This window comes from Drosophila arizonae, chromosome 5, assembly GCF_054131065.1.
Source record: "Drosophila arizonae isolate 15081-1271.41 chromosome 5, UAZ_ARI_1.0, whole genome shotgun sequence".
Classification (NCBI taxonomy): Eukaryota; Metazoa; Arthropoda; class Insecta; order Diptera; family Drosophilidae; genus Drosophila; species Drosophila arizonae.
Window position 1 is genome coordinate 1,713,848 of NC_142925.1, and position 24,423 is coordinate 1,738,270.

Sequence of the window (24,423 nt, forward strand, 5' to 3'; positions counted from 1 at the left end):
CACACGCTGCAGCAAAATACATATGCAAAGAGCAATTTTGATTCTCTTTGTTTAAAATTGAACTGTGAGAATGCTTAAAATTTTTAAAGAAAATAAATTCCCAATAATATTAATAATCTAACAATAAATGCCCTAAAATGCGCCGAATTATTTAAATGTTCAGATCATGGCCCACACACGATACACTCGCCATCGTCGTATAGCGAACAGCTGATTTCGTGATTTCTTTTCGAGTTTCTTTTGCTGCTGCTCAACACGTGTTTGGCATGGGCTGCGCTTGTATCGGAAGCTAAAAGTTATTTTATTTACACAAATATTATTTATTGTTTATTTTTATTGAACATAAAAATTAAGTGACCTGCGTACAAACAAATAATATTTTAATAATGGCAATGCTCGCAGAACCGCGTCGTCGCAAGCGCTACAATTTGTGTCCGCGCGGCAAGCCACTCTACGAAGGTGAACCAAAAGAAAATGCGCATGAAAATTTGAATTTACGAATTTTATTTTAACTGCAGATGATACGCGCTTTGGTACGAAAATGCTGGAGAAAATGGGCTGGACGAAAGGCCGTGGCCTGGGTGCGAATGAGGATGGTGCTCAGGAATTTGTGCGTTTGCGCTTCAAGAATGATTCCGTAGGATTGGGCTACGGGGAGCGCGATGATCAATGGACTATACATGACGATAGTTTCAATGGGCTGCTAAAGTCCCTACATGGAGGAGAGGAGAACGGCAATGCATCTGAATCCGAAGATGCCCGACCCATGGGCCTTGGTTTCAAAGCGGATGTAACTGCTGCTGAAGAGCCAGAGCCAAAGAAGCTCAAGGAAAAGCTGACAGGAATATCCCTGGAGGAGAAATCCAAGCGCAGTAAGGCTCGCGTGCATTACAAGAAGTTCACACGTGGCAAGGATCTGGCACAATACAGTGAGAAGGATCTGGCCAACATATTTGGCAAGAAGGCTACGGATGAAATTGAGATTCCAGTGCAGATCAAGAAACAGCAAGAAGTGACGGAGGAGAAACCGGTCAATCCTAACTTTGCAGGCGTTTGCACTATAAGCACTGGACTGTCTGTCAATGATTATTTTAAACAGAAAATGGAAGCAATGAAGCAAAAGATGGCGCAAAATAAAAATGTTGAAAATACCTCGATGAATGGAGCAAATGAAATCGCAAATGGGGATGAAAATGTTGAAGAAGCGCCTATTAAAAAGAAGAAGAAGAAGAAGGATAAGAGCAGAGAAAAAGAGCAAGAGACAGTAGAAACTGAAGTTCCAGCGGAAGCAGTGGCAGAAGAACCGTCCAAGAAGAAAAAGAAGTCAAAGCGTGCAGCCGAAGAGAATGCGAAAGCAGAGAAAGAAGAGCCAGAAACAGAGGCATCTAGTGAGCCAAAACGCAAAAAGAAAAAGAAGGATAAGGAAGAGAATGAGGCGCCCTGCGAAGTAGCTCCAGTTGGAGAAGAGCCTAAAAAGAAGAAGAAAAAATCTAAGAGAAATGAGGATATCAATGTGGAAGCAGAGTTTGGCGAAAAGCCTGCCAAGAAGAGTAAAAAGAACATAGAAGAACTTACAGAGGAGCCAAAATTAACAGAACCGGTTCCAGAGAAAAGAGAAGACAGCAAAATAGAAGACAAAGAAGAGAATGAGTTCGAAGAAAAAATTGAGAAACGTGTTAAAAAGAAAAGCAAGAAAAGTAAAAAAGGAGACAAAGAGGAACCGCAATTACAAGACGAAACTAAATCTCAAACGAAATCGATGACAAGCGACGCACCCAATGGTGATGACCTTGCAACCACCCCCAGAGAGCTACCAGAGCCCGCCAGTGAGACGCAGACTGAAACTGAAGTAAGTGAAGAAGAATCAGATAAGAGTGGCGTACGCTATCTATCAATGTCGCATTTGCTAAAAATGCAAAAGTCATTCAATGTATTCGAAATCTCTTCATTTTGCGCAGAAAAGTTTCACATCTTAGATATGGGAGCGTTCAAGAACTCCTCACTGAGCGAAATAGTCGGCTACTCCTTGAATGAGAACATTGAACTCCAGGTGAAGGAGATACATACGGATGCGATGCGCATCATGAGTCTATGGGAGGGCAGGCGTTCAAAATATTCACAAAAATCAGATGTAGAGCGGAGACGCATTATGGTAAAAAAACTGAAATATAAGAGAATCACGGGCTCGCACCTTAAAAAGTTAAGCAATTGTAATGCCTTCTCAGGACTGTAGAATACATACAAAACGTAAATATTAATAAATGTAAATCTTAATTGTAAACAACTGTTGAGTTCTTAATTTGTAGATAATATATTAGCTTTCCTTTTGTACATAGTTTCCATTTTTAATATGTAACAATTATATATATTTATTATATATAATAAAACCAGCCAAGGGTGATGCGCACTTACATAAAAAATAATGAGTGTTCGTTTCTTTTGATTAATGATTTGATTAATACAAATAAATATATATTAAACAATTATATATATATATACATATATATTGAATTATTTAACATATACATGTTGGTATGCTGTATGCTGAGAACTCTCCTCAAATCCGAAATTTGACTTCAGTCTTCAGAGGAGAGTTTTTGTGCAGTTTTGTTTATATTTTTGATTTACATATATAGATAAATATGTATATGTTTTTATGAACGTGTCACTCGCAGAGGTATGGTTTAACATTTGAACAAGTTTTATAATTAATTACTAATTGTTAGTTATTAAAGCTATACAATAAGCAAATATCAAAGGCCTCCTACTCAGGTGCATTATTCCGATTAGCTAATCGACGCGAACGACGCAATGGGCGATTATCATGGGTTTGACTGCGACGACGTTTCAAGCTCTGCGTCGCTATATTTCTATTATAATTGTTCAGATTAACATGCGTATCCCACTGAAAAATAACAAAATAGTTAGCTCAAATCCGATTTCCTTTCAAAGGCAATGCCTTACCGAGCTGGATACAATTTCAGAGCGCACTGGATGCCAGTCCAGGTCCCGTATAACGTTTTTATGTCCCTCAATAGCCTCACGTATCTTCCCCGTCAGCACGTCATAAACTGTAAGGAAATAATAGATATATAAATATGAGTAGTTGTAGCTGTACACATAAAGAAAGTGAAGATATTTTTACTTATTATGCGGCCCGTAGCACAGCCCGTGTATATGAAACGCTGTCCTGTTTGCTCCATGGGAGAAAATTTCGCGCGAAGCAGCGTTTTACTAACACGATGTCCACGATAGGTCATAATGCTGCTATCACCATCTAAAGCTTTTCGTGGATTGTAAACTGTATTAGAAGAAAAGAAGAAAAAGTTATAAATTCATTCATAATGAAATAAAATATATATGATACATAAATTTTTAAAGGGAAGGCAAAGCAAGCGAAGTTAGCTTTAACTTTATACATATCACATTTGATAGATATATATTGCTTACATTCGCGGGGAACACGATCCCAACGATAGTCCCATGTAGTCATTGCCAGCTGATGTTGGCGGGCGGTGCTGCGGTTTCGCAGATTGCTTGGCTTGCGCATATCCCAGATTTTGATACTTTGGTCCTTGGAATTGGAGAGTACATGGTAGCCATCATTGCGCGAATCAATATAGGTAATCCCATCAAAGTGTCCAATAAACGAGACAACACTTTTGGACAGATTGCGACTGCGAAACGAGGTGCGTAAATCGTAAACCTTTAACAAGCCATCATCACAACCGGCTATTATCACATTCGGATCATTGTCATTAATATAAGAAACGGCATTCACATCCGTTACAGGCATGCGATGGGTGCGCAGGATCTGTGTGGCACGCGTCTCCACATCTCCAATAATCACAGCGGAATTGTTACTGCCACCAATAATCTTATCGCCCGTTGGCGAATAACGAATCGAGAAAATAGCAACGCGACTGCTCGAAGTATCGTTTACGTCGATCCATTGGCAATCATCGTCCGAGCCATCTACGGGCATTATATAAACTACAAAGGGAGAAAAGGAGATAGATAATTAATGTAAATAGATCTTAAATAACTATTTATAGCACACAACTCACAAGAACGTGACCAAGTGGAGTAGGCGAAGTGCTGGCCATTCGGACTAAAGTCCGCATCTGTAATGCTCCACTGTATATCGCGTGCACTTATTCTATTCAGCAGATGATAAGTGCCTTTGGAGCCATCGTTAATGCGGACAAAGCCATCTGCAAAGTTAAACTGCGCATTAATTCAATGGAAAATCCAAACTGGAACTGAAACTGACCTTGACACGCTGTTAAGAGCTTGGTGCCCGTCTTATTGAACTTGGACACAAACACTTTGGCATCGAGCGACATTAAACGCATTGATCTATGGTTCGGTATATACATGTTAGAGAAATAACGTTGTTGATTTGGCGAAAAAGAGTCGCTGCCAGGATATGCAAGGCCATTTTCACGCTTTTGCAGGGCTTGCATTAAGTTCCAGCGCTGTTCCGTTGGCTTGGCGGTCATGCTGCAACGAGCTTTCACCTCGTTGTACATCTCTGTGTACTGTAACGATTTGCAATTGATTGTAGGTAAACAAAGAAACTATTATCAATTACATGCTCACTTTAAATTTATCTACGTTTGGCTTTTCACAAACTGGCAGATTGTTTGGGTGATTGTTTTGTTGACGAAAATGCACATTCATGGCATCCACTGTGAAATTGATAACATTGTAGCCAAGTCCATCGGCGGGTATGTCAAATAGGTCATCGTCTTCGCTTATGATCCCCAATGAATTTCCCATGCTATAATAATGGATGCCAAACCAAACAAAATAAATGGAATTTACACCAAATTGTCAATAAGTTGTTTGTTAGAATCAATGTGGAGGTGGGTCGACAGCGAGCTCTCAGCTGTGTGATATATCGGTAAGTCACAATAGTTGCAATTTTACAACACTGAAAGTAGAAGCTGTTGTGAATGGATTAAATTTGAATTACAATTAAATTATTTGCTTGCTTTCTCATAGAATCATTGTTTTATTCCATTCTGAAGTCAATAAAGTATATAGCTATTTTTGTCTTTTAAATTTGGTGTTTACATTTGCTGTTAATTAACAGCACTCAAAGCTCGTTGCTCGGCTTGGAGCTTAGGCATGTCTCAAAGCTCGGATCAGTCTCTCGGCGATCGTTAACGAAGTAGCGTGCGCAACGGTCGGCTTTACTTTGCCTTGCACTTGTGTGTGTGTTTATGAATATATATGTGTATGTGTGCGTTTGGTAATGAAATTTGTTACATTCCCGTTTACAGTTTGTATTTGTGTTGGTGCGCAGTTGTGCACACACAGAAACCGAAAATATTATAAAAATGCCAAAAATGTAGTAAATAATAAAGAATCTTAAACTTTTGGCTGTGCCCGTTCCCGTGCCTGCGCCTGTGCCTGTGCTCACTGGACTGTGTGCGTGTGCATGAGTGTGTGTGTGTGTGTGTGTGTGTGCGTTTTTAGTGGCGAGTTTTGTTGCTATACCAGCTTATGCTTATGCCGTCTATGCATGTGTGTATGAGTGTGTGAAATTTATCATAAATACTTTTGCACAACGCGCGCCCCTCAAAACGCATGAGAAGAAAGTTGTTTAGCTGCGTAGAAAACAACACACGAAACAAAAAAACAAAAAAAAAAGCATCGAAACTCGAAAGAATAACAGAAAACAATTGAAATGCTGAAACACAAAGTATGTCAAATGTTTGTTAGAAGTTAGCGGAAGAGCAGCGGGAGGAGCGGAGGAGCAAAGGGCCTTCCAAAGTGCATAACGTCTAAAACGAACTTTCCAGCCATGCACTTGCATACATTCATATCTATTTATGTGTATGTGTATATCGCGTGTGTATAATCAAGGCAAAAATAATAATAATAATGGAAAGAGACGAGAAATAATTTACAAAAAAGTGGAGCGGCACACAAAAAAGTGAAAGATTGCAAGCATGCACACACACACACAAACGCACGCATAAAGTAAACGAGAAAGAGAGAGGGAGAGAGAGAGAGTGGGCACCTGCAGTCATTGTTGTTGCTGCACATTTGTTGTTTTTATTTCCCTTTTGTCTGCTTTGTACGTAAATAATAAACGTCGTCTGTGAAATTTAGTGCACACTGCGTTTTAGTGTTGGTTAGAGTGTGCTGGCCTGGAATCAGATTTGGATTTTTGACAGTTCTCGCCCATTGTTAGGGCGGCTTCCAATTAGCAGCTTGGAATTTGGCACACTTGCAATTAGCACTAGCCGAAAGTACTTGCATAAGCCATTAACAGCACTAAGGTCCGCTTTCCACATTCCATTATCTGCCAATATATATTTGCGCATTTCATTTGCCACAATAGATGGCAAAAACGAAATATGAAAAAACAGAGTTATCTCCAGCTACCTTTTTTTTTTTTTTTTTAATGCTATTCATTTCGTTTCGTAAGCGCGCAATTTAAATGTGTTTTTATTTTCTTTCTATTTTCGTTATTTTTATCTTTATCTGCTTTTGACCGTGCAGCGGCCGTAAGTGACGCAATCATTTGCATTTTGTTTAAATAACTATGATTGTTTCATTGCTAATGACTGCAAACCAGTTATAGATATAAACGAGCTGTATTTTATTTAGACATTTCATTTCATCTGACGTGGTTGTTGTTGTTGTTTCTGTTGCTGGCAATTATACCAATAAAAGCTCATTAAAGTGTTCACATCATTGTTGCTTCTGCTGCTGCTGCTGCTGCCGCGGCATATTGTCTTTTACCGTTATTAATATCGATAACAATGACATATCGTTTTTGTTTTGTTTTTGTTTTATTGCTGCTGGTACGCCTCAAAAGACTTAAGCAACAAACTTGCCACCAAAGTGTCACGCAGCTAAATTAATAAAAAAAAAAGTAATCGAAAACCAAACACCCAAAACGCTCTTTATGCAAATAACATTTAATCTATTTAAATATTTTGATTGAGCGACTTTCGTTTTCTTTATTGAAGTCGGGGTTTTTTCTTGTCTGAAGTTAAACTGATTTTCGGAAACAATTCAAAAGAAATAATGCCATCACTTTTTAACTTTGAATTATTCAAGTTTTCTTTTCTCTATCTTGAATATGCTGAGAATGCTCGTTTTACGTAATAGGAAATTGTCGCTTCGATATTGAAATATGATGCTTAATATAGATTTCAAATGTTCGTTTCTATTTACATAATAGTTGTCATTAGCCAGAGAAAACTCGTTTCTAGATATCAATTGAGTTAGCAAGCATTCTTAGTTATGGAAATATATGTGTGTGTATACGTGTCTATGGATAAATGTATGATGTAACTAATTAACGTAAAGAACTCTTAAAAGCATCACTATATTATTATTTAAAATTTTAGTAGAGTTTCGTATGATTAGATGCGTCTACTCAGGCTGATCTTATGCGTCATATACATACATATAAATACATACATTCATCAGTTCAGTAAATTATACACACATACATACATACAAAAATACATTTATAAATGCAGATGTATATAAATGCATATATACACACATTCACACACACATAAATAAATGCATACATACACACACATATATATATATATACATACATACACAGATACATACACATACATACATGCACACCATCCATCTGTATACACCTTCACACACAAGCACATACGCAATATAGACTTTGCTAAGCATCCAAGTCAGCAAACCCTACATGAAATTATGAGAATCGAGGAGGAGAGCTCTGTCAAAAATTTCGTTTGCATAGCGCAGTGAAAAGTAAATTTAAATTACAACTGATCTATTAGGAAATGTTGACAATACATAGATATGTACACATACATATACTCATATACAGATATATATATATACACCTACACATATTTTTATATATGAGCAGCATTTTCATATCAGACTATTACAATTTTCTCAGCTATTTTTTATACGCAAAATGATTTGGCTTTCGGATGTCAAATTATAGAAAATATTTACATATATAAATTTAATTTACATATACATATAAATAAATATACATATATACATGTATAAAACTAATTTGTATAAACCTCTTTTAACTTCTATTCTTCTGAGTTCTCTCTTAAGTTTATTTCGTAAAACGTTTTTATTTCAAAATTTCAAAAATAAATGATCTAATTTATATGCAAATTTTTTTTTGCAACTGTTTGCTCAGCTGTTTTTCCGCATCGCATTGTATGAAATGCATTGAAATGGAAAACAAATCTGACGAGACGAGACGAGACGAGGCGACTCAAGTCGAGTCGAGTGATACATGAGATAAATTTTATGCTTGGCATGTGCGAAATTCTACGCCAGCTGCGAAACACAAACAAAGTTTGCTCGGCTACCATTTAAATGGGTGTAGAAACCGGGCATAGCTGCACGTTCAGCGGGTGCAGGGGGGGTATATGGGTTAAGTCTATTTAGAAACTAGAGACTTGAATTTTCCTATATATATTATATGTAGATGCTAGACGTGTATCATGCAGCCGACTGCCACGTTCTTACCTCAGCTTCCTCCTCTCCTCCTCCTGCACTTCTGTTCAGTTACAGTTGGCTGCGCTGTGCTGGCAGCGCGTTTGCAGCGCTTATGTAAGATCCGTAACCCTGCTGAGGACTGGGGCGGGGTAGGCGTTTTGTCGGTTGTCAGTTAGTTTCCAATCCCATTTCGAGTCTCTTCAATGTCTGTCATTACAAATTATCATTACACGCTAATTATGTCAAAAAGTGGACTCTAATTGGACCATTCAATCAAAGCGATATTGTGATCGCATCACAGATATGTCATATATATATGTATGTATATATTTCAATATATTGTGTGTACATGTATTTGATTTGTAGGCGTTTTTCATTCATGGCTCGATTGACTGTTTATTTTTTGTGTGTGGGCTGCCAGCGGCGCCAAATCAATTTCATTTTAGACGTGCTCTATCGATCCATGCCCCCTCTCTCTCTCTCTTACACCCTTTCTTTCCCTTTGCCAACAGCTCATTTATAGAATTCGTAGTCTAGTCAAATTGTGTGATGAGTGATGCTGCGAGGAATGCTGCGGGGTGTGGGCCAAAAGTCAAAACAAAAAACCATCGATACTTAAAAACGATTTTGGTCTTAATCACTCAACTGGCATTAATTGAGAAAATTAGTATAACATAGAACTAAAGATCTTTCGATAAATATATGTATGTGTGGGAGGGTTGCATATATTTAATGAGCTATCAGTGGGAACAGCCGAGAAGAGGTGTTTGATTAGTTTGAAAAAAAAAAACTATATTTACAATATTAAATGATATATTTCATGTATAAGTGGAAACAGTTTCATAAGTTTCTACATAGCATAGAAAAATGATTAGATATAGACAGATCAAGAGCTAGAAATTAATATAAATATCTGTGAATAAACTCTATATTATATATATATATAAATATGAGATTAATAAAAACGTGGGAACAGTTTATTTTGTATAAAGAGAATGCTAATGAAATATATATATATAAATATTTTAGACAAATATAGGGAATTATTTACTTTAAAGATATGAAATGAACATAGAAAACGAAATATAATTGAAGTGAAAACCGTCAAGGGAATGAGTATTTCTGCATGGGAAAATAATTAATAGAAGTGGGAATAGTTGATAGTTTCAGAGCTTGCCCAGTTTATCAAAAAGAAACTCTCTAATAACATAACTTTATATCTGTCCAATTTTCGCTATTAAAATTTCCTCAATCAAAACATTCCAGAGATTTCGATATTAATTCTCTCTCTGCGCACAATTTGGAAATTCATTGTTTATAATTATGGAAATGAAAGGAAATGCTAATCTAATAGGAAACAGTTGTAACCCCCACACCTATCTCCCCACTTCTCTCTCTCCCTCTCACTCTCTTTCTCTCTTTCTCTCTAATTGCATTTTGTAATGCTCGATTGAGAGCAAAAGTCGGAAACTTGAAGCAAAATGGTTTTGGTAAAAATAATTTGATATTACAAAACGTTTGCTTGCCACAAATCGTGGCAAAGTGGCATGCAAGCAGCGCACAGCGCACAGCGGCCAGCAACCTTCGCAATTGAATGCTGCAATCAGGCTAACACCGCTCCACTCCCCTACCCCCAAGCGTCACCTGTTACCTGTTGCCTGCTGTGAACAATTGCTTAACGTTCATTAAACTTGAAAAGAAAGCAAAGTTGTTTTTTTTTTTTTAATTTTGGCAGCAAGTGCAAATGCAATTGCAACAATCAATTAATATGTGTGTGTGTGTGTGAGTGCTTTATGGTTAGCCAACTCTGATTTAATTGTGGAAAAAATCTACAACAACAATCGCAGCAATTAATCAAATGGAAATAAAAATGCGAGGGGGTGAGACAGAGACAGAGAGAGAGGGAGAGGGAGGCAAGCCTAGAGGCGAGCTAGCCTGCTTCCGCTGCAGCAGCTGGTGCCAGGCGCGCATGCTGCAACAACAACAACAATAACGAATACAGCAACCGTTTGCAACAAGTTCAATTGTTGCACGTTGCTTGCCAGCGAGTTCAATGGCAAATGGCTTTCAATGCCTCGTCAAGATCTCTAGCTTAACCTTCCAAGCGGGATGCTGTTGCTGTCCATATTTGAGCTCTTGCTGCTGCTGCTGCTGCTGCTGCTGCTCTTGTCCACTTTGATTAAAATACATTTATTATATTTTCACAGTCCAACTTCGCGTCGGCTCGACGAAACAAAAATGAAAGTTTATTTTGGCCACACAAACCAAAGCAGAAAAGCAAAAGAAAAAGAAAAAAAAAAAAAACCAAAAAAATGAAGCAACTTTGGCTTTGACTTTGACTTTTTGCTGGCTTTTGGCTTTTGGCCAGTTTTGGTATTGGTCACAGTTGTTGTTGTTGTTGTTGTTGTTGTTGCTTTAGTTGTTGCTGTCCACTGATATGCCCAATTTGAGGCATCTGCTGCGGGTGGGTTAGCGCGTATTAAAAGGAAATTCAAATGCCCACACAAATGCGACTAAGGTGGGATACCGCTTAAAGATTTTTGTCATCTTCATACCCTGTAAATATGTTCAGTAGCATGGGCTTGTTAGAAGCTGATTTTAGCTGCTTTTATCAACAAAGTTTGGTCATTTATTCTAAGCTCTTTTATCAACTTGATGTATGTGAAGTCCTCTACTATCATTTCTAAGCATTGACAAATACACTTCAAAATATTGTGTTCAGGTGTGTTATTCATTAATTAGTTGTTAATGTGTGTGGAGAATCAAAGATGTATATAACGGTTAATGTCGGCGCTTTTCAAGCTAAAAGGCTCGAATTGGAAATACATAAATACTAATATTGACACTCTACTCATAAATAACAAAAATAACATGCGTATTTTCAAAAGGGGCGTGGCAGGTGTGAATCGACTTTAGTTATAAAAGCTTTAAATAAATAGTTGACACATGGGAGATACTATTTAGATAAAAGAGTAGAGCAGCAAGCGGAGCTCTGGCATGAGATAGACTTTTGTTTCGAATAAGCAATTTTCTGACTCATCGTAACTCTACAGAATTTATCTAAAGTTTTATACTAGATGAACAGAAAGAATCAGGTCTTTGTATGTAAACTCAACCAGTCTCTGTTAATTCCAGGGTGCACACAAGTCGGGCTATCTTTAACTAGACCAGCACGCTTTGATTTCCATTTACTTGTTGTTTCAATTTGGCACGTTTGACTTATTTTATGTGTGTGTTTTTATTCTTCTTCCTCGCTCTTCCAGCTACTGGCCTGAGCAGCAGCCGCAGCAGCTGATGTGGAACATGGCTCACAAATTGGCTGGCCAATAAATTAACATAGGAGCTGAACAAGCCAAACCGAAAGTGTCACGACCAACAACAGCAACAGCAACAACAACAACAACAACAACAGCAGCAGCAGCGAGAGGCGACGTCGAGGAGCAACAGGCAACACAGGCAGCAGCAGCAGCAGCTACAAGTAGAACTTGATAAACGTGTCGATAGACAATCGAAACAGAATATAAATTGCAAGTGAAATTTTTTGAAATAAAAGTAAAAACTCGCACAAACCGGAAACAAAGCAACTAGAAGAAGAAGACGAAGCAGCAGCAGCACCAGCAGTAGAAGTAGAAGTGGAAGTAGTAGAAGCAACTTCCACTAACATGTATCGGCCGAATTTCTACGAGTCGACCTGCCTGCGCTGCAGCGAGACCGTCTATCAGGTGGATCGTGTGGGTCCGCTCAAGGATTTCACATTCTTTCATTCCGGTTGCTTCAAGTGCGTTCACTGCGGCACCAAGCTGACGCTCAAAACGTATTTCAACAATCAGCACAAGCAGGATGACAAAGAGGTAAGGCGCGAAACGAAAAGCGAAACGAAAGACTTAGGCAACAAACTTGCAATGAAAATGAAAATGAAAATCAAAATTTACTGCACTTTTATTACAAGTTGCACTCAGTCGTTGTAGAAATGCAGGGTATACTATAACAGCTATACTATATAGTATATTCGTGATCAAGATCTTCGCTTTTCATATCATTCGCCTTTTCATATATATGTATATGCCCATGTCTGGTATCTCCTAGTCGTGCATACCCAATTTGCCATACTCTTACTTTACTTCACTTGCATTTTGCATAACAATAAATAACATTGTTATTGCTCTTAGCCAAATGTGTGTCATTGCGGTCTGTCAGACCTAGACATATAGCTATGTCTATATACATATGCCTGCATGTATGCGAATATGAATATATATATATATATATATATGTTTAGTTATCTATGCCATATCTATATTTACGGCTAGTTTTTCATGCCTGCTCACCTGCTGTGAGTAGGTGAAGTATTTGCCTGTGCGAGTCATAGCATTGCTTGACAGTTTATAGACTCTGCAGTTTAAATGTATATCTGTACACACATACACACACATAGGTAGAAATTTGAGTTATGACTGCTTCAAGTTAATTGCTAGAACTATGCAAGCAATTCAGTTTAATTAACAAGCGAATTCTTTATGAACTTTACGGCAGAGACGTTTTAGTTTTTCTCACGTTCAAATTTCGATTTCTAAATCTAATTTACGTCTTTTGTAATTGTTTTCTATAAGTGAACGTGTTTTCGTTACGAATCTTTTGCTTTGCAAGTACAAGAAAATGATATAATAAATGCTATAAACATACCTATGTGATTTGAATATATAATTACATCATAATGTTACTTAGTATACCCTGTAATTATGTTAATTCTAGTGACTATATATATTTGGCATAGTTTAGTCTCATATCATTTACTGATCTAATCAACTCTCTGAAGTTGCTTTCATTCGCCCACTCAGCATACACGGATTATAGAGCATATTCAAGTCAAGTCAACTCCAGTCACATCTCAAATCTCTCTCCCTCTCTAACTCTCTCTCTTTGCCCATTTTACCCTCTTACGAAAATCATATTTGATTTGCCTAGCATGATTCGAAAACTTTGAACTGCCTCTGATACCATTTACGGCCGCCAGTTACCAAGTTACCAAGAGTAGTGCTCTATATGGCCAGGGCATCTTATCGTATCTCGCACACCTTTTATAGAAAGATTTCACTGCATGATCCACGCAAGACAAAGCGTGACCGAAGCCCCCAAGTTTATCTGCAATGAGACTAATAAACATTTCTTATGAGCGACGCAATCTACAAATCTACAAATCTAATTGCATTGTGGCTGAGCTTTGGCTTTGGCTTTGCTTTGCTTTGTTTGCTTACCTTGTTCACTTTTGACTACGTAACGCTGCGCTCCGCTTCGCTCTCTTGCAGGTCTATTGCAGTTCACATGTACCAAAGAGCGGACCCGGTCATCTCGATCAGACGTCGGTGGGCATACGTCAGGCACTGAATGCGCCGCGCACAAACAAATTTGTGAACGAGCAAATACGCGGCACACGCACCGAAGTCGATGGTGAGTGAGGGGAGGGGGTATATCTGACTATATCTGAGTCTATATCTATCCATGTCTAATAATAAGCGATTGCAGGTGGCAGCGCTGGTGGGCTGGGCTCGCGTCAATCAACGCCCAACGGCTATGGCGGCAGGGGGGAGTTGAGCTCCCCCTCCCAAAACGATTCCGACTACAAATACGGACGATTCGATGCCAGCGCTTTGCATATTGCGCATGCGCTCAAGCAAACTGAAATACAAAAGGCCTACAACAAAGCGCGCGAGAAGCCCATCGATTTTTACCTGGTAAGTCTACCTCTCTCTCTCTCTCTCCCTCTCTCTGTCTATATATATATTGATGTCTATTCTAACTGCCAACTGGCCGCAAATTAAGAAATTATTTAGTGCAGAACATCTAATGAAATTTTAACTGCTCTTAACCAGCAATCATTGTTACAGTCGTTTATAGCGGACCAACACAGAGCTGCGCACACACACACACACACACACACACATTTACAGTGTCTTGTAAACAAACGGTTGTGCAATGCTCCCTCTCCAACTCCATCTCCATCTTTTGCCATGTCCGCCTCGCTTCGATCCGCGTTGCTAGCTGAGTTTGTGTTGGCTTTAGAGTGGAGAAGGAGGAGAGGGGGGCAACTATTTAATTAATGCACTCGATGGCTGACTGGCTGGCTGGCTAACTGCCCGGCTGGCTGGCTGGCTGGCTAGAGTCATGATTATGTAGGCTAGTGTGCTATTTGCACTTGTGCGCCATCAAGTTTGTTGCCCAAGTCTTTTGTTTTGAGTGGGGCACTTGGAAGCCAAAAAGCCAGCAGAATTATCTAGCGCAGCAGCTAGTTAGACTAGCTGACTATAAAGAACAGTTAAGGTATAGCTGGGCTAAGAGTGGCTAAACACTTACAGGGTATGCAAGTTTGCAAGAACTAAGAGCAGCTACCTAAACTGCCAGGCAATAGCTGAACTGCATTTGTATAGGGTATAAATGAGCACTTGGAGGCTATAGTTTGTTGCTTAAGTCTTTTGTTTCGGGCTGGCCAATAAGCAGGTTAGAAAACTTACTTGAAAGTTACTTTTAGATTAGAAGTGGTGCAGGGGTAGAGTTCAGGCAGAGCTGGCTTGGGCTTATAGAAATTTACAGGGTAGTGTATGTAGTTGGTCAGATCTTAAGCAGCAATGTATTTAAATTATGTTCTGCTTGACATCTTTTCTGATTCTGTGTAAATTTTACAGGGTATATATGCATATTTTCATTTATGCATTTAGCTTAGCCTCGCTTGACGACGTGCTAATGCAGTAGAATTAACTGTGCCCATAACAATGCCAGCACTGTTACAGGCATGGCTATAAAAAGGCGCTCAGCAGACTTCCGCTTGCTGCTCCATATAAAAAATGCATTTGATTTTTCAACATTTGCAGTTGCCAGCTCGATTACAATTTATGAGCAGCTGCTGTTGCACTTATCTTATATGTATATATCTATATCTATGGCAGATCAGCTTTAGCTTAGGCGCATGACTTGGCAAATCTGTTGCAGAAATCTGCATGATGGTGAAAGCATTATAATCGCATTTTACGTACAAAAAAAAAAAAAAAAAAAAAAAAAAAAAAGATTAAAAAACGAAAATAAAATCGCACAAGTTTTTATTTTTCTCTCTCTGTGGGTGTGTGTGTATGTGTGTGATCTGTGTTAGTTTTGGTGGTGGCACCACAAACAGTTTTTCTTTCACTTTCGAGAATGCCACACGCGACTGATCAGCAGCAACACCAACAACAACAACACCAACAACTGTTAGCAAGCGCATATTATTGCAACGCTCAATTTAACAAATTTCGAACAGGTGTTTGATGGCTTTGTTGTTGCCACACCGCTAAAACCACAAATATGTGAAAAATTGCATGCATGCAATCATTAAAAATTTTGCATGTTTTACAACTGCCACGCACATGCACACATACACACTCACAAACATGCGCACACCCACCAACTCCGCTGCGCGCTCATTTGCAGCTGGTTTGACGCACTCGTACACACTATTTCGGCCAGCAGTGTCGCCAGCAGCATAAATTTCCATATACGGCTAACTGTGTGTGCGTCGTTATTCCGGCTGCACTTAAGCGTCAGTCAGCGTCGACGGCGACGTCGCCGTTTGCTAAATCTAAATTATGCGCTCCAGAGTGAAAGTAACGGCAACGTTGTCGGCATCGTCGTCGCATTTGCTTCATCATTCCAGCCGATGCGACGGCAGCGCAGCTGGCAGCGTCATTCTATGGCGCTCTCTTCCAAGCTCTCCCGCGCGCTCTCTTTCTCTCACTGACTGTGTGCGTAACGCATTGTACTGCTCGCTCTCCCTATCTATTGCCGTCCCACTCTGGCATTGGCGTGCCCTTATGCAATGCCTGGCATGTAATGATTATTGCTTGCAAAACACACACTTCCTCATGCTTAGCTTTAAGCTTTTTGCGCACTTTTATCAGACGCAGCCAATTTACCGTTTATGCAGTCGTGTATTTGTGTGTTTATTTGTGTATTGTATTTGTTTGTATTAAGCAGCTTGCGCAATAATTAGTTTCGTTACTTTTTGGACTTTCGTTTTCATTTTGATTTCGGCTACCGCTGCGTCTGTCGCTGCCGCTTGTTGTTGTTCTCAATGTTGTTGTTGGCGTTGAGGGTACTGTTATAGCTTTTGTCACAGTGGGCGTCAAAAATGTTGTTGCTCTCAATATATGTATATCTGTATGTGTAAATATTTTCGTTTTTATTTTGACGCTCACGCAATTTCAACTGTCCATTGTCAACGGGGCTATGAACCATTTAGTTGTTGCTGTTGTTGCCGCTGCTGCTACTGCTTATTACTGTTTGTTTTTGTTTGTTAAAAAGTTATTGTTTTGAACTTGACATTGAATTTTGGTTTTAATTGCATATTGTTATGATTTATATACATATGTATGTGTGTATGTGCTTGTGGCGCTAAATGTCTCGAAATTCCCATGCGGAAGCATTAATTAAGCCGCTCCGCAGCTAATTTGTTTAACAGCATATTATTTACAGCCAACACAACACACACACGCACATATGTGTCTGTTTTCTATACAAAACAGAGTGCAACATGCAACCTGCAGCACCACTGTAATTATGACAAAGCCAGCTAATTGAATTTTATGTTAGTCAAAAGCGAAAAGCACAAACAGACGCAAATTGTGGGAACACTGTCAAACAAAAGAGGAGTTTTTTTAATGAAGCAATTTAACGTCTCGATTTTGGGGATGGATTTTTTTGTAACCATATGAAAAACAAGTAAGAAGACTCTAGTCGAGACTGCTCGACTAGGAAATACCCTGAACCCTCTAATCTGATATGCTAATCAGTCTGCACTTCTTTTCGACACACATACATACACACGCATGTATTAGAAGCGACTGCGCTTGGGCTGCGCCGTAGTGTGGGCAACATTATAAGAATTTATTTGTTGAATAATTTATTTTCTAGACGTACAATCTTAATGAAACTTTTAGGGTGTAGTCATATGGTGAAAATGTATGTACATTCCAAAGCACACGTCTCTAGTACTTGAAATACGCCTTTTACAAAGGTGATGGTGAGGGGGTGGATATAGGGGTGGGATGTAAATTGCAACAAAAATCGAAATTATATAAAATACATATAAGTCTACATTTAAAATTTTGAAGCTCTAGCTCTAAGGGTGTAGGAGATATAATTAAATAACTAGCTTTCAATAAGGTTTTTAATCGATAATACAATATCGGGAGTAGATATCGATATATAGAGAAAAACTTGATATGCGCGTGGTATACAGGGACCTAGGAAAAACAATTTCAAGTCTCCAGCTCTTATATCTTCTGAGATCGACGCGTTCATACATACGGACGGACGGACGGACGGACAGACAGACGGACAGGGCTAAATCGACTTTGCTCGTCGCCCTGATCAAGAATATATATACTTTGTAGGGTCTGCCACGCCTCCTTCTGCCTGTTACATACTTTTAACAAAACCATTATACCCTGATTTCCCATTGAAAATGGGTTCAGGGTATAATAAAAAAATAAAATGAATTTTTAGGTACAGTAGTTTCTTTATAACCATTATCAAATTTTATAAATCAATTGTTTTATATATGCCTAATATAATACTAGCTGTTGTATTTTCTGTAGTATTTCTTGCATTAAAAGGGTTTAGAGAGCTTAGTATTTTCTAGAGTTTGGTTTTACCGCAAAATCTGATATGGGAGAAATTTGTAAAAAATAAATAAAATTAAATCCAAATCCAATTCGCATAGCTCGTGGATTCACGCAGCTTATCGAGCAGGCGCACGCAATGCGTGACCACTGTGCCTGTGGAGGCGGTGGGCGGGTATTAGGGGGCTCGGACTGCAGATAATGTCAGATATTTGGCAGCTGAAGCGTGGCATTATAATTAGCCAAGTTAACAAGCCAAGCATTGCGAGCTGCAGCGAGATGCAACTGCTGCAGCAGCAGATGAGGCTGAATACAGTTACTTTCTCCACTCACTCCACTCATACTCCCCTCTCTCCTTCTCTCTTTGTCTGGGTGTAGGCTCGCGAGGAGCAGGCCCATCTGGAGATGAAGCACCGCAAGGAGGAGGACGATCTGTACCGGAAGTTCGCACGCAAGCGCGAGGAGGAGGACCGCAAGATACAGAGTGAGTTCCAGGACGAGTGGGAGCGCGAGCTGCAGCGGCTGACGCACAAGTTCGAGAAGGAGCTGGCCATCTCGCGGCGCAATCGGGATGAGGCCAACATCCTGACGCTGCGCCACGAGCAGCAGAAGGAGGACCTGGAGAAGAACATGACGCTGCGCCGCAGCAAGAAGAAGGAGAGCATCACGCGCAAGATGCTGGAGCACGAGCGCTACGAGACGGCCGCCCTGGTGGATCGCCAGTCCAGCGAGATGCTGGAGCTGATCAGCGCCCGCCGCTCCGAGTACATGCAGAGCGAGAGCATCTTCCTGGACGACGAGTTCAGCGAGGGCACCGTGCCCATTGAGTACCCACTGCATGCTCCGGTGCCGGCGCCGCCAGCTGTCAGCAAGTTTCAGATCTACACGGATCCCATTGAGTTCGAGGACGTGGACCGCATCGCAATTTCGGTGGCCCAGGAGGACCTGAAGACCTTCACGGATCTGGTGCGCCAGCTCGTTGGCCGCTGCACCACGGACATCGAGAAGGCGCGCACGATCTTCCGCTGGATCACGGTGAAGAACCTGAATGCCATGCACTTCGACGACGACCTGAGAGGCGACACCCCCATGGGCCTGCTCCGTGGCATCAAATACGGCACCGAGAGCTACCACGTGCTCTTCAAGCGCCTCTGCAGCTACGCCGGCCTCCACTGCGTGGTCATCAAGGGCTATTCGAAGAGCGCCGGCTATCAGCCGGGCGTCAAGTTCCAGGACTCGCGCTTTCGCAACTCCTGGAACGCCGTCTATGTGGCCGGCGCTTGGCGCTTCGTCCAGTGCAATTGGGGCGCACGACATCTGGTCAATGCCAAGGAGGCGCCCAAGCAGGGGCGTGGCAAAAATGATAGCCTACGGTAAGTTGGGTACGGCTGAGCCCATCCAACCCATTTGAACATACCCCTACCTACCACTCTTCCTCCCTACTGTCTCTCTCTCTCTTTTTCTCTCTGCCATTCTCTCTAACACAACTGTGCCCCTCTGTCTTACAGCTATGAGTACGACGATCACTACTTTCTCACGGATCCGCGCGAGTTCATCTACGAATTCTACCCGCTGCAGGAGGAGTGGCAGCTGCTGAAGCGACCCATAACGTTGCGTGAGTTCGAGAATCTTCCGTTCGTGCGTTCGCTCTTCTTTCGCTACGGCCTGCACTTCGCCGACGAGGGCTACGGCGCCGTTGTGTTCACGGACGATACGGGTGCTGCGACCGTACGGATCGCCATGCCCACGGACATGCAGAGCTGCCTGATCTTTCACTATAACCTCAAGTTCTACGACAGCGACGAGGAGCTCTCCTACGACGGCGTCTCGCTCAAGCGGTTCGTCATGCAGTCCGTCATTGGCAACATTGTGGCGTTCCGCGTGCATGCGCCCTGCTCGGGCGCCTTCCTCCTGGACATCTTTGCCAATGCGGTGACGCCGCAGGAGTACCTAACGGGCGAGCCCATGAAGTTCAAGTCTGTCTGCAAGTTTAAGGTGAGCACGGGGAGTTTTGTTTATCTCTACATGAGTCTTAATGTTTGCTTTCGCCTTTCAGATCTGCTGCGAGGAGCTGCAGACGGTAATGGTGCCGCTGCCGGATTGCGCCAGCGGCGAATGGGGACCCACCAAGGCGACACGCCTCTTTGGCCTGATACCCATAACACATCAGGTGAGTGGACTAGACTATAGCTATACATATACATATATATGTGCTATATGTAACTCTGCCTAATCTCTAATCTCTTGCCAGGATCCTCTAATCTTTGCCGGCCGCAGCCTGGACCTGCAGTTCCGCATGTCACGTCCACTGACCGACTTTATGGCCACGCTGCATAAGAATGGCATCGAGGAGAAGAAGCTGGCCAAATACGTGACGCACAGCACGCTGGATGACATTGTCACATTCATCATTAAGTGAGATTGCCTTCGCCTATATCTAGAACTCTCATTTACTTATCTCTCCTCCCACAGCTTTCCCGAGGAAGGTCAATATGGTCTGGATATCTACACACGTGAGCTGGGCGCTCCGCAGCATCTTTACAACAATAATAACAACTCCTCATCCGGCGAGAAGCATCTGCTCACGCATTGCTGTAAATATTTAATTAACTCCTCCAAAAGGAATTGAAACCAGAACGAAATGCAATATTAATTCATAGTCTAAACGTTAAGCAGTTACTAAACTAAACAATATTGATATATGATATATCAAAAAGAATTATATATATATATATATATATAGTTGCTTCTATATAGACGAGGGTAGACTGAACAGTTTGCCAGCGAAGGCAAGAAGTTATCAAGCTAGATTTTTGTATATTTTTGTTAGCTTACAAAGTGCTTAGACTGCCCTCGTAGAACTTTAAATAATATTTATATATATTTTGCACCACTGTGCAGGTGCTGTAATAATACCAATCATCTATATATTATTTATATATATATCTTGTATATCCTGCTCAACATTTGTTAATCCACACTTGGCTTCATCATAGAGATATAGATATATAACATTTATATACATATATGAAATTGAATCGAATTGAAACATGTAAATACTCTAGACTCTAATCATTAGACCTTAAATTATATAGTAATATCTGAGCAATCGCCGTTTTTTGTACTTAATTTACCTTAATTAAAGCCTAATAATTTATTATGAATTGTCCTTAAAACAACTTATATATACATTCACACATATATATAGTTTTGGCCTAAGCGTTCCAATATTTTTCTATATAATATATATACATAAATATATCAACAATCAATTGTAATTAAACACTCTCTGATCAAGTGCAGCAATATAATATAAACATGTTTTTTGGCATACTAAAAAAATGGATTTTTTATTGAATTGGAAGGAGTAAAATATGTGCAGTGAAGACTGGCTAAAGTGAATGTTGTATATAGATGATCTTTCTGATATGTCTATCGATTCTCTTGTGTTTCTATAAAACCAAAGAAGGCTATACTTCTGCTGAGCATTCATTGTACTTAATTGTTAGATCAGATTTTATGCTAGAGAACTGCCAATATTGAGTTGCTTGTGCTACATTCAGAAATTGTGTTTACTGAGAGTTCACTGTACCATTCACTTTTCAAAGACCTCCCAGTTAGCAGTGAATTGCAAATACATATAGAGCTCCTTCCAATTGTAAGTAGTCCTTGCTGAGTACTCAATGAGGCAGAGTTTACTCATTGACTTCATCCAGGCATCAGTATATTCTATAATCCCCATTTGATCGCCTGTACCAAATCCACTTCGCAAATCCCAAATCCACCCCATATTAAATAAAAAGTCCATTTTTTCAATAACGAACGATAACCATTAACGCATTTAATGAACAAGTAACTCAGAACTCAACAACAGGGGATTGTTCTCCAAGATTGCAGCTGTCAAACAAAGGGAGGTGACAGTCTGAACGAAACTCCAAACGCCGCGCATGTTTACTTTCTGTAAAATTTGGTAAAAACTCAAATTAAAAACTTGTAAAATCATAATAAATAAAATAAATAATTGGGGAGAGAATACTAAAACGCATTTATTTCGATAATGGAAGAAGTAGTTCATGATTTGTATGTATTGTGTATAGTGACGACGGGTAGAAACTCGTGAGGTATTTCTGGGGTCAGAGTTCGACAACGTCATCATCGGATGCCAGATCGATGCAGAGTGGCGACTCAGCTGCCACTGCGGTGCAAGCAGGATCCGGCTTGATTTCGGTCATTGAACTCAGATTTTCTTCCACGTCGGTTTCTGCTGGCTTAGCTTTCGGATTTCGGTTGCCACAATTGGCCGACGCTTTTGGGTTGCGGGGCGGGGACTTATCCCCGAACTTCTTCCTCAGTCCATGCACTACCACCTTGCCATATCGATAATAGAGCGAGTAATCGTTGGCCGCAATACTGGAAGCGCTCTCCGAGTCGATGCTGATGACGAGGAGTGCACCACCGGCCTGATCCTTGCGCGAAATCAACTTCCACAGGTGTGTCTTGTACTGGTTCTGGGACTTGAGCAGAGCAAAGATAAATTCATCGGTTTTGCCAGCGGTCCGCGCCAGGAAGACCGTCACATAGAAGTGCTTGGGCTTCTCTACATGTGCATGGCCCAGCTTAGGGATCACAGGATGTCCATGGTAGGAGTAGAGGTGAGCACCTCTGCTCATTAACCAGTCTGCGGAGACGCGATCAGAGCAGGTCACCTTAAGGTAAGCATTCTTGAAACGAATTCGCGAGAAGCGCAACGGAGCTGACGAGCTGAAGCCAGCTGTGACCACCTCTTGGAGTATGGCCTCCTCCAGATCCACCTTGTCTTTCTGGCTGAGCTTTGCCTGCGGATAGCCCACGGGCAACAGGCAGACATGCAATTGGTCGTCATTGACTTTCTCTTGCTCTTTTGAGGTGTCGTGCACTCCATTGTGGTCGGAATCCTCTACCAGATCTTCTTCTGAGGGCTTCTCCCAGTTGGCCATCTGCTGCGGCGGGGCAAGCGAATCGGGACCGCTTAAGTAATTTGCTGCCGGCTGCTTTGGCTCTTTAGCCATGCGAAAGGCCTCGTCGGCCGGGAAGCCCTTCTCTAGATAGCGCATATACCACTTGGTACGTGAGCCGCTCAGGAGTCTCCGATTTGGATCATCCCGAGCGCCGGGCTGTCCGAGTGGAGGCAAATTGGTCTCCCATTTTTTGCGAGGCCTCCTCCAGTCGGGACCATTACCATTCATGTTCGATTCCGGCCTAATGGCCGAGTCTTGCCATTCGACTGGATTGCCGTTGCCAGGGCTAAACCTAGGACCCGGGTCCGGGCTTGCAGCTCGTTCAAATGACGGCGAATTACGACCCCCAGCACGCCATGGACTATGTTCCCGCGGATAAGTCGGAGACATATCGCGACTGCCGCGTATTGGGCTACGACTACGCCGTCCAGCTTCATTAAACTCTCTGCCTTGCGGACTGCGACTGCGCTGCCAGCGATACGACTCCGGATAGCGAGTGGACTGAAAGCCCGAATCTCGCTCGGGATTTCTCATTGATTGCTGATAATCGAACTCTCGCTCCGAATGGCGATTCAGTCCGCGTTCCGGACTGCGCTGATATCCGAACTGTCTGCCCGGATTCCGACTCATTTGAAAGTCTGACTCACTCAGCGGAGTACAAAGATTTCGACAATAGCCCGCTGACGGTTCTCGCTCTCGACTGTGATCACGACTGAGCTGGCCTTGCTGATGATAGCCCGAACCAGCTCCTCTCTCCGGACTGTGATTGAACTGCGCTCCGTCCGGACTGCGATTGAAGCGCCGCACATTGCCTTGTGGCCCGTCCATGGGACCACGACTGAACTGTTCCTGTCGGAACTGTGGCTCTCTAGCCGGCAGGGTATCCGACCCGTAGGCCAAACTGTGGGGCATGCCCTGCTCCATGCCATTATCCCCACGATCTTCATAGAACATGCCAGATTGTTGCTGCTGTTGTTCGTTCTGCCACTGTGGCATGTTCTGCATATTCCTTCCGGAATGGTAGCCCGCATTGAAGCGTTGCGGCATTTGATTTTGATTTGGTTTTTTGTTTTTATTGTAGTTAAATTTTCGATTCATCTTGCTTTGATTCCCACGAGCTGCGGAGATATACAAACGGTCCGCCCGGGCAGAGATCCGCGTTACCCGGGTAAGGCCGAACATAGAACAGGCGTTGGCCAAGTGCCTGAGCTCGCCGTTCGCGACTGAAATATTTGTTAACCCGGGCCTTCAGCCTGGCCGACCATTGGCACGGTTCGAATGACACCTTAGTC

The 24,423-nt window shown here is 41.4% G+C and overlaps 4 protein-coding genes across 8 annotated transcripts; 2 read left to right on the top strand and 2 right to left on the bottom strand.

Moving 5' to 3' along the window:
* Nucleotides 1–219: 219 nt before the first annotated feature.
* LOC108615895 (uncharacterized) lies at nucleotides 220–2,423 on the top strand. Of its 2 annotated transcripts, XM_018010731.2 has the most exons (3): nucleotides 220–459; nucleotides 519–1,849; nucleotides 1,959–2,123. In XM_018010731.2, exons 1-3 carry the CDS (start codon nucleotides 387–389, stop codon nucleotides 1,974–1,976), a joined length of 1,422 nt encoding a protein of 473 aa, XP_017866220.1. In that variant the 5' UTR covers nucleotides 220–386; the 3' UTR covers nucleotides 1,977–2,123. The 2 variants fall into 2 exon arrangements, with proteins under 2 accessions (XP_017866220.1, XP_089326356.1); XM_089470230.1 differs by having other exon boundaries at nucleotides 318–459; nucleotides 519–2,423.
* Nucleotides 2,232–4,978, bottom strand: LOC108615893 (DDB1- and CUL4-associated factor 11). The gene is made up of 7 exons (XM_018010727.2): nucleotides 4,603–4,978; nucleotides 4,274–4,541; nucleotides 4,068–4,214; nucleotides 3,451–3,993; nucleotides 3,146–3,301; nucleotides 2,965–3,071; nucleotides 2,232–2,905 (listed from the first exon to the last, which is right to left on the bottom strand). Exons 1-7 carry the CDS (start codon nucleotides 4,780–4,782, stop codon nucleotides 2,765–2,767), a joined length of 1,542 nt encoding a protein of 513 aa, XP_017866216.1. The 5' UTR covers nucleotides 4,783–4,978; the 3' UTR covers nucleotides 2,232–2,764.
* Nucleotides 4,979–5,107: 129 nt separating this feature from the next.
* Hil (peptidase hillarin) lies at nucleotides 5,108–24,415 on the top strand. Of its 4 annotated transcripts, none has more exons than XM_089470224.1 (9): nucleotides 5,108–5,257; nucleotides 11,751–12,338; nucleotides 13,794–13,935; nucleotides 14,002–14,219; nucleotides 18,513–19,507; nucleotides 19,643–20,129; nucleotides 20,191–20,304; nucleotides 20,386–20,549; nucleotides 20,607–24,415. In XM_089470224.1, exons 2-9 carry the CDS (start codon nucleotides 12,150–12,152, stop codon nucleotides 20,761–20,763), a joined length of 2,466 nt encoding a protein of 821 aa, XP_089326350.1. In that variant the 5' UTR covers nucleotides 5,108–5,257; nucleotides 11,751–12,149; the 3' UTR covers nucleotides 20,764–24,415. The 4 variants fall into 4 exon arrangements, with proteins under 4 accessions (XP_089326350.1, XP_017866208.1, XP_089326351.1 ...); XM_018010719.2 differs by having other exon boundaries at nucleotides 14,011–14,219; XM_089470225.1 differs by having other exon boundaries at nucleotides 5,135–5,242.
* Nucleotides 22,156–24,313, bottom strand: LOC149268363 (uncharacterized). The gene has a single exon (XM_089470229.1). It carries the CDS (start codon nucleotides 24,311–24,313, stop codon nucleotides 22,268–22,270), a length of 2,046 nt encoding a protein of 681 aa, XP_089326355.1. The 3' UTR covers nucleotides 22,156–22,267.
* Nucleotides 24,416–24,423: the final 8 nt, after the last annotated feature.

Bases quoted from the DNA above. Each gene is read 5' to 3' on its own strand.
- LOC108615895 (XM_089470230.1), top strand. From the start codon at position 387: ATGGCAATGCTCGCAGAACCGCGTCGTCGCAAGCGCTACAATTTGTGT. The intron at 460-518 runs GTGAACCAAAAG...TTTTAACTGCAG, and splicing joins CGGCAAGCCACTCTACGAAG to ATGATACGCGCTTTGGTACG.
- LOC108615893 (XM_018010727.2), bottom strand. From the start codon at position 4,782: ATGGGAAATTCATTGGGGATCATAAGCGAAGACGATGACCTATTTGAC. The intron at 4,215-4,273 runs GTCAGTTTCAGT...TTAACTTTGCAG, and splicing joins GCTCTTAACAGCGTGTCAAG to ATGGCTTTGTCCGCATTAAC. The intron at 3,302-3,450 runs GTAAGCAATATA...CTTCTAATACAG, and splicing joins GGATCGTGTTCCCCGCGAAT to TTTACAATCCACGAAAAGCT.
- Hil (XM_089470224.1), top strand. From the start codon at position 12,150: ATGTATCGGCCGAATTTCTACGAGTCGACCTGCCTGCGCTGCAGCGAG. The intron at 13,936-14,001 runs GTGAGTGAGGGG...TCTAATAATAAG, and splicing joins CACACGCACCGAAGTCGATG to CGATTGCAGGTGGCAGCGCT. The intron at 20,550-20,606 runs GTGAGATTGCCT...CTCCTCCCACAG, and splicing joins ATTGTCACATTCATCATTAA to CTTTCCCGAGGAAGGTCAAT.
- LOC149268363 (XM_089470229.1), bottom strand. From the start codon at position 24,313: ATGTTCGGCCTTACCCGGGTAACGCGGATCTCTGCCCGGGCGGACCGT.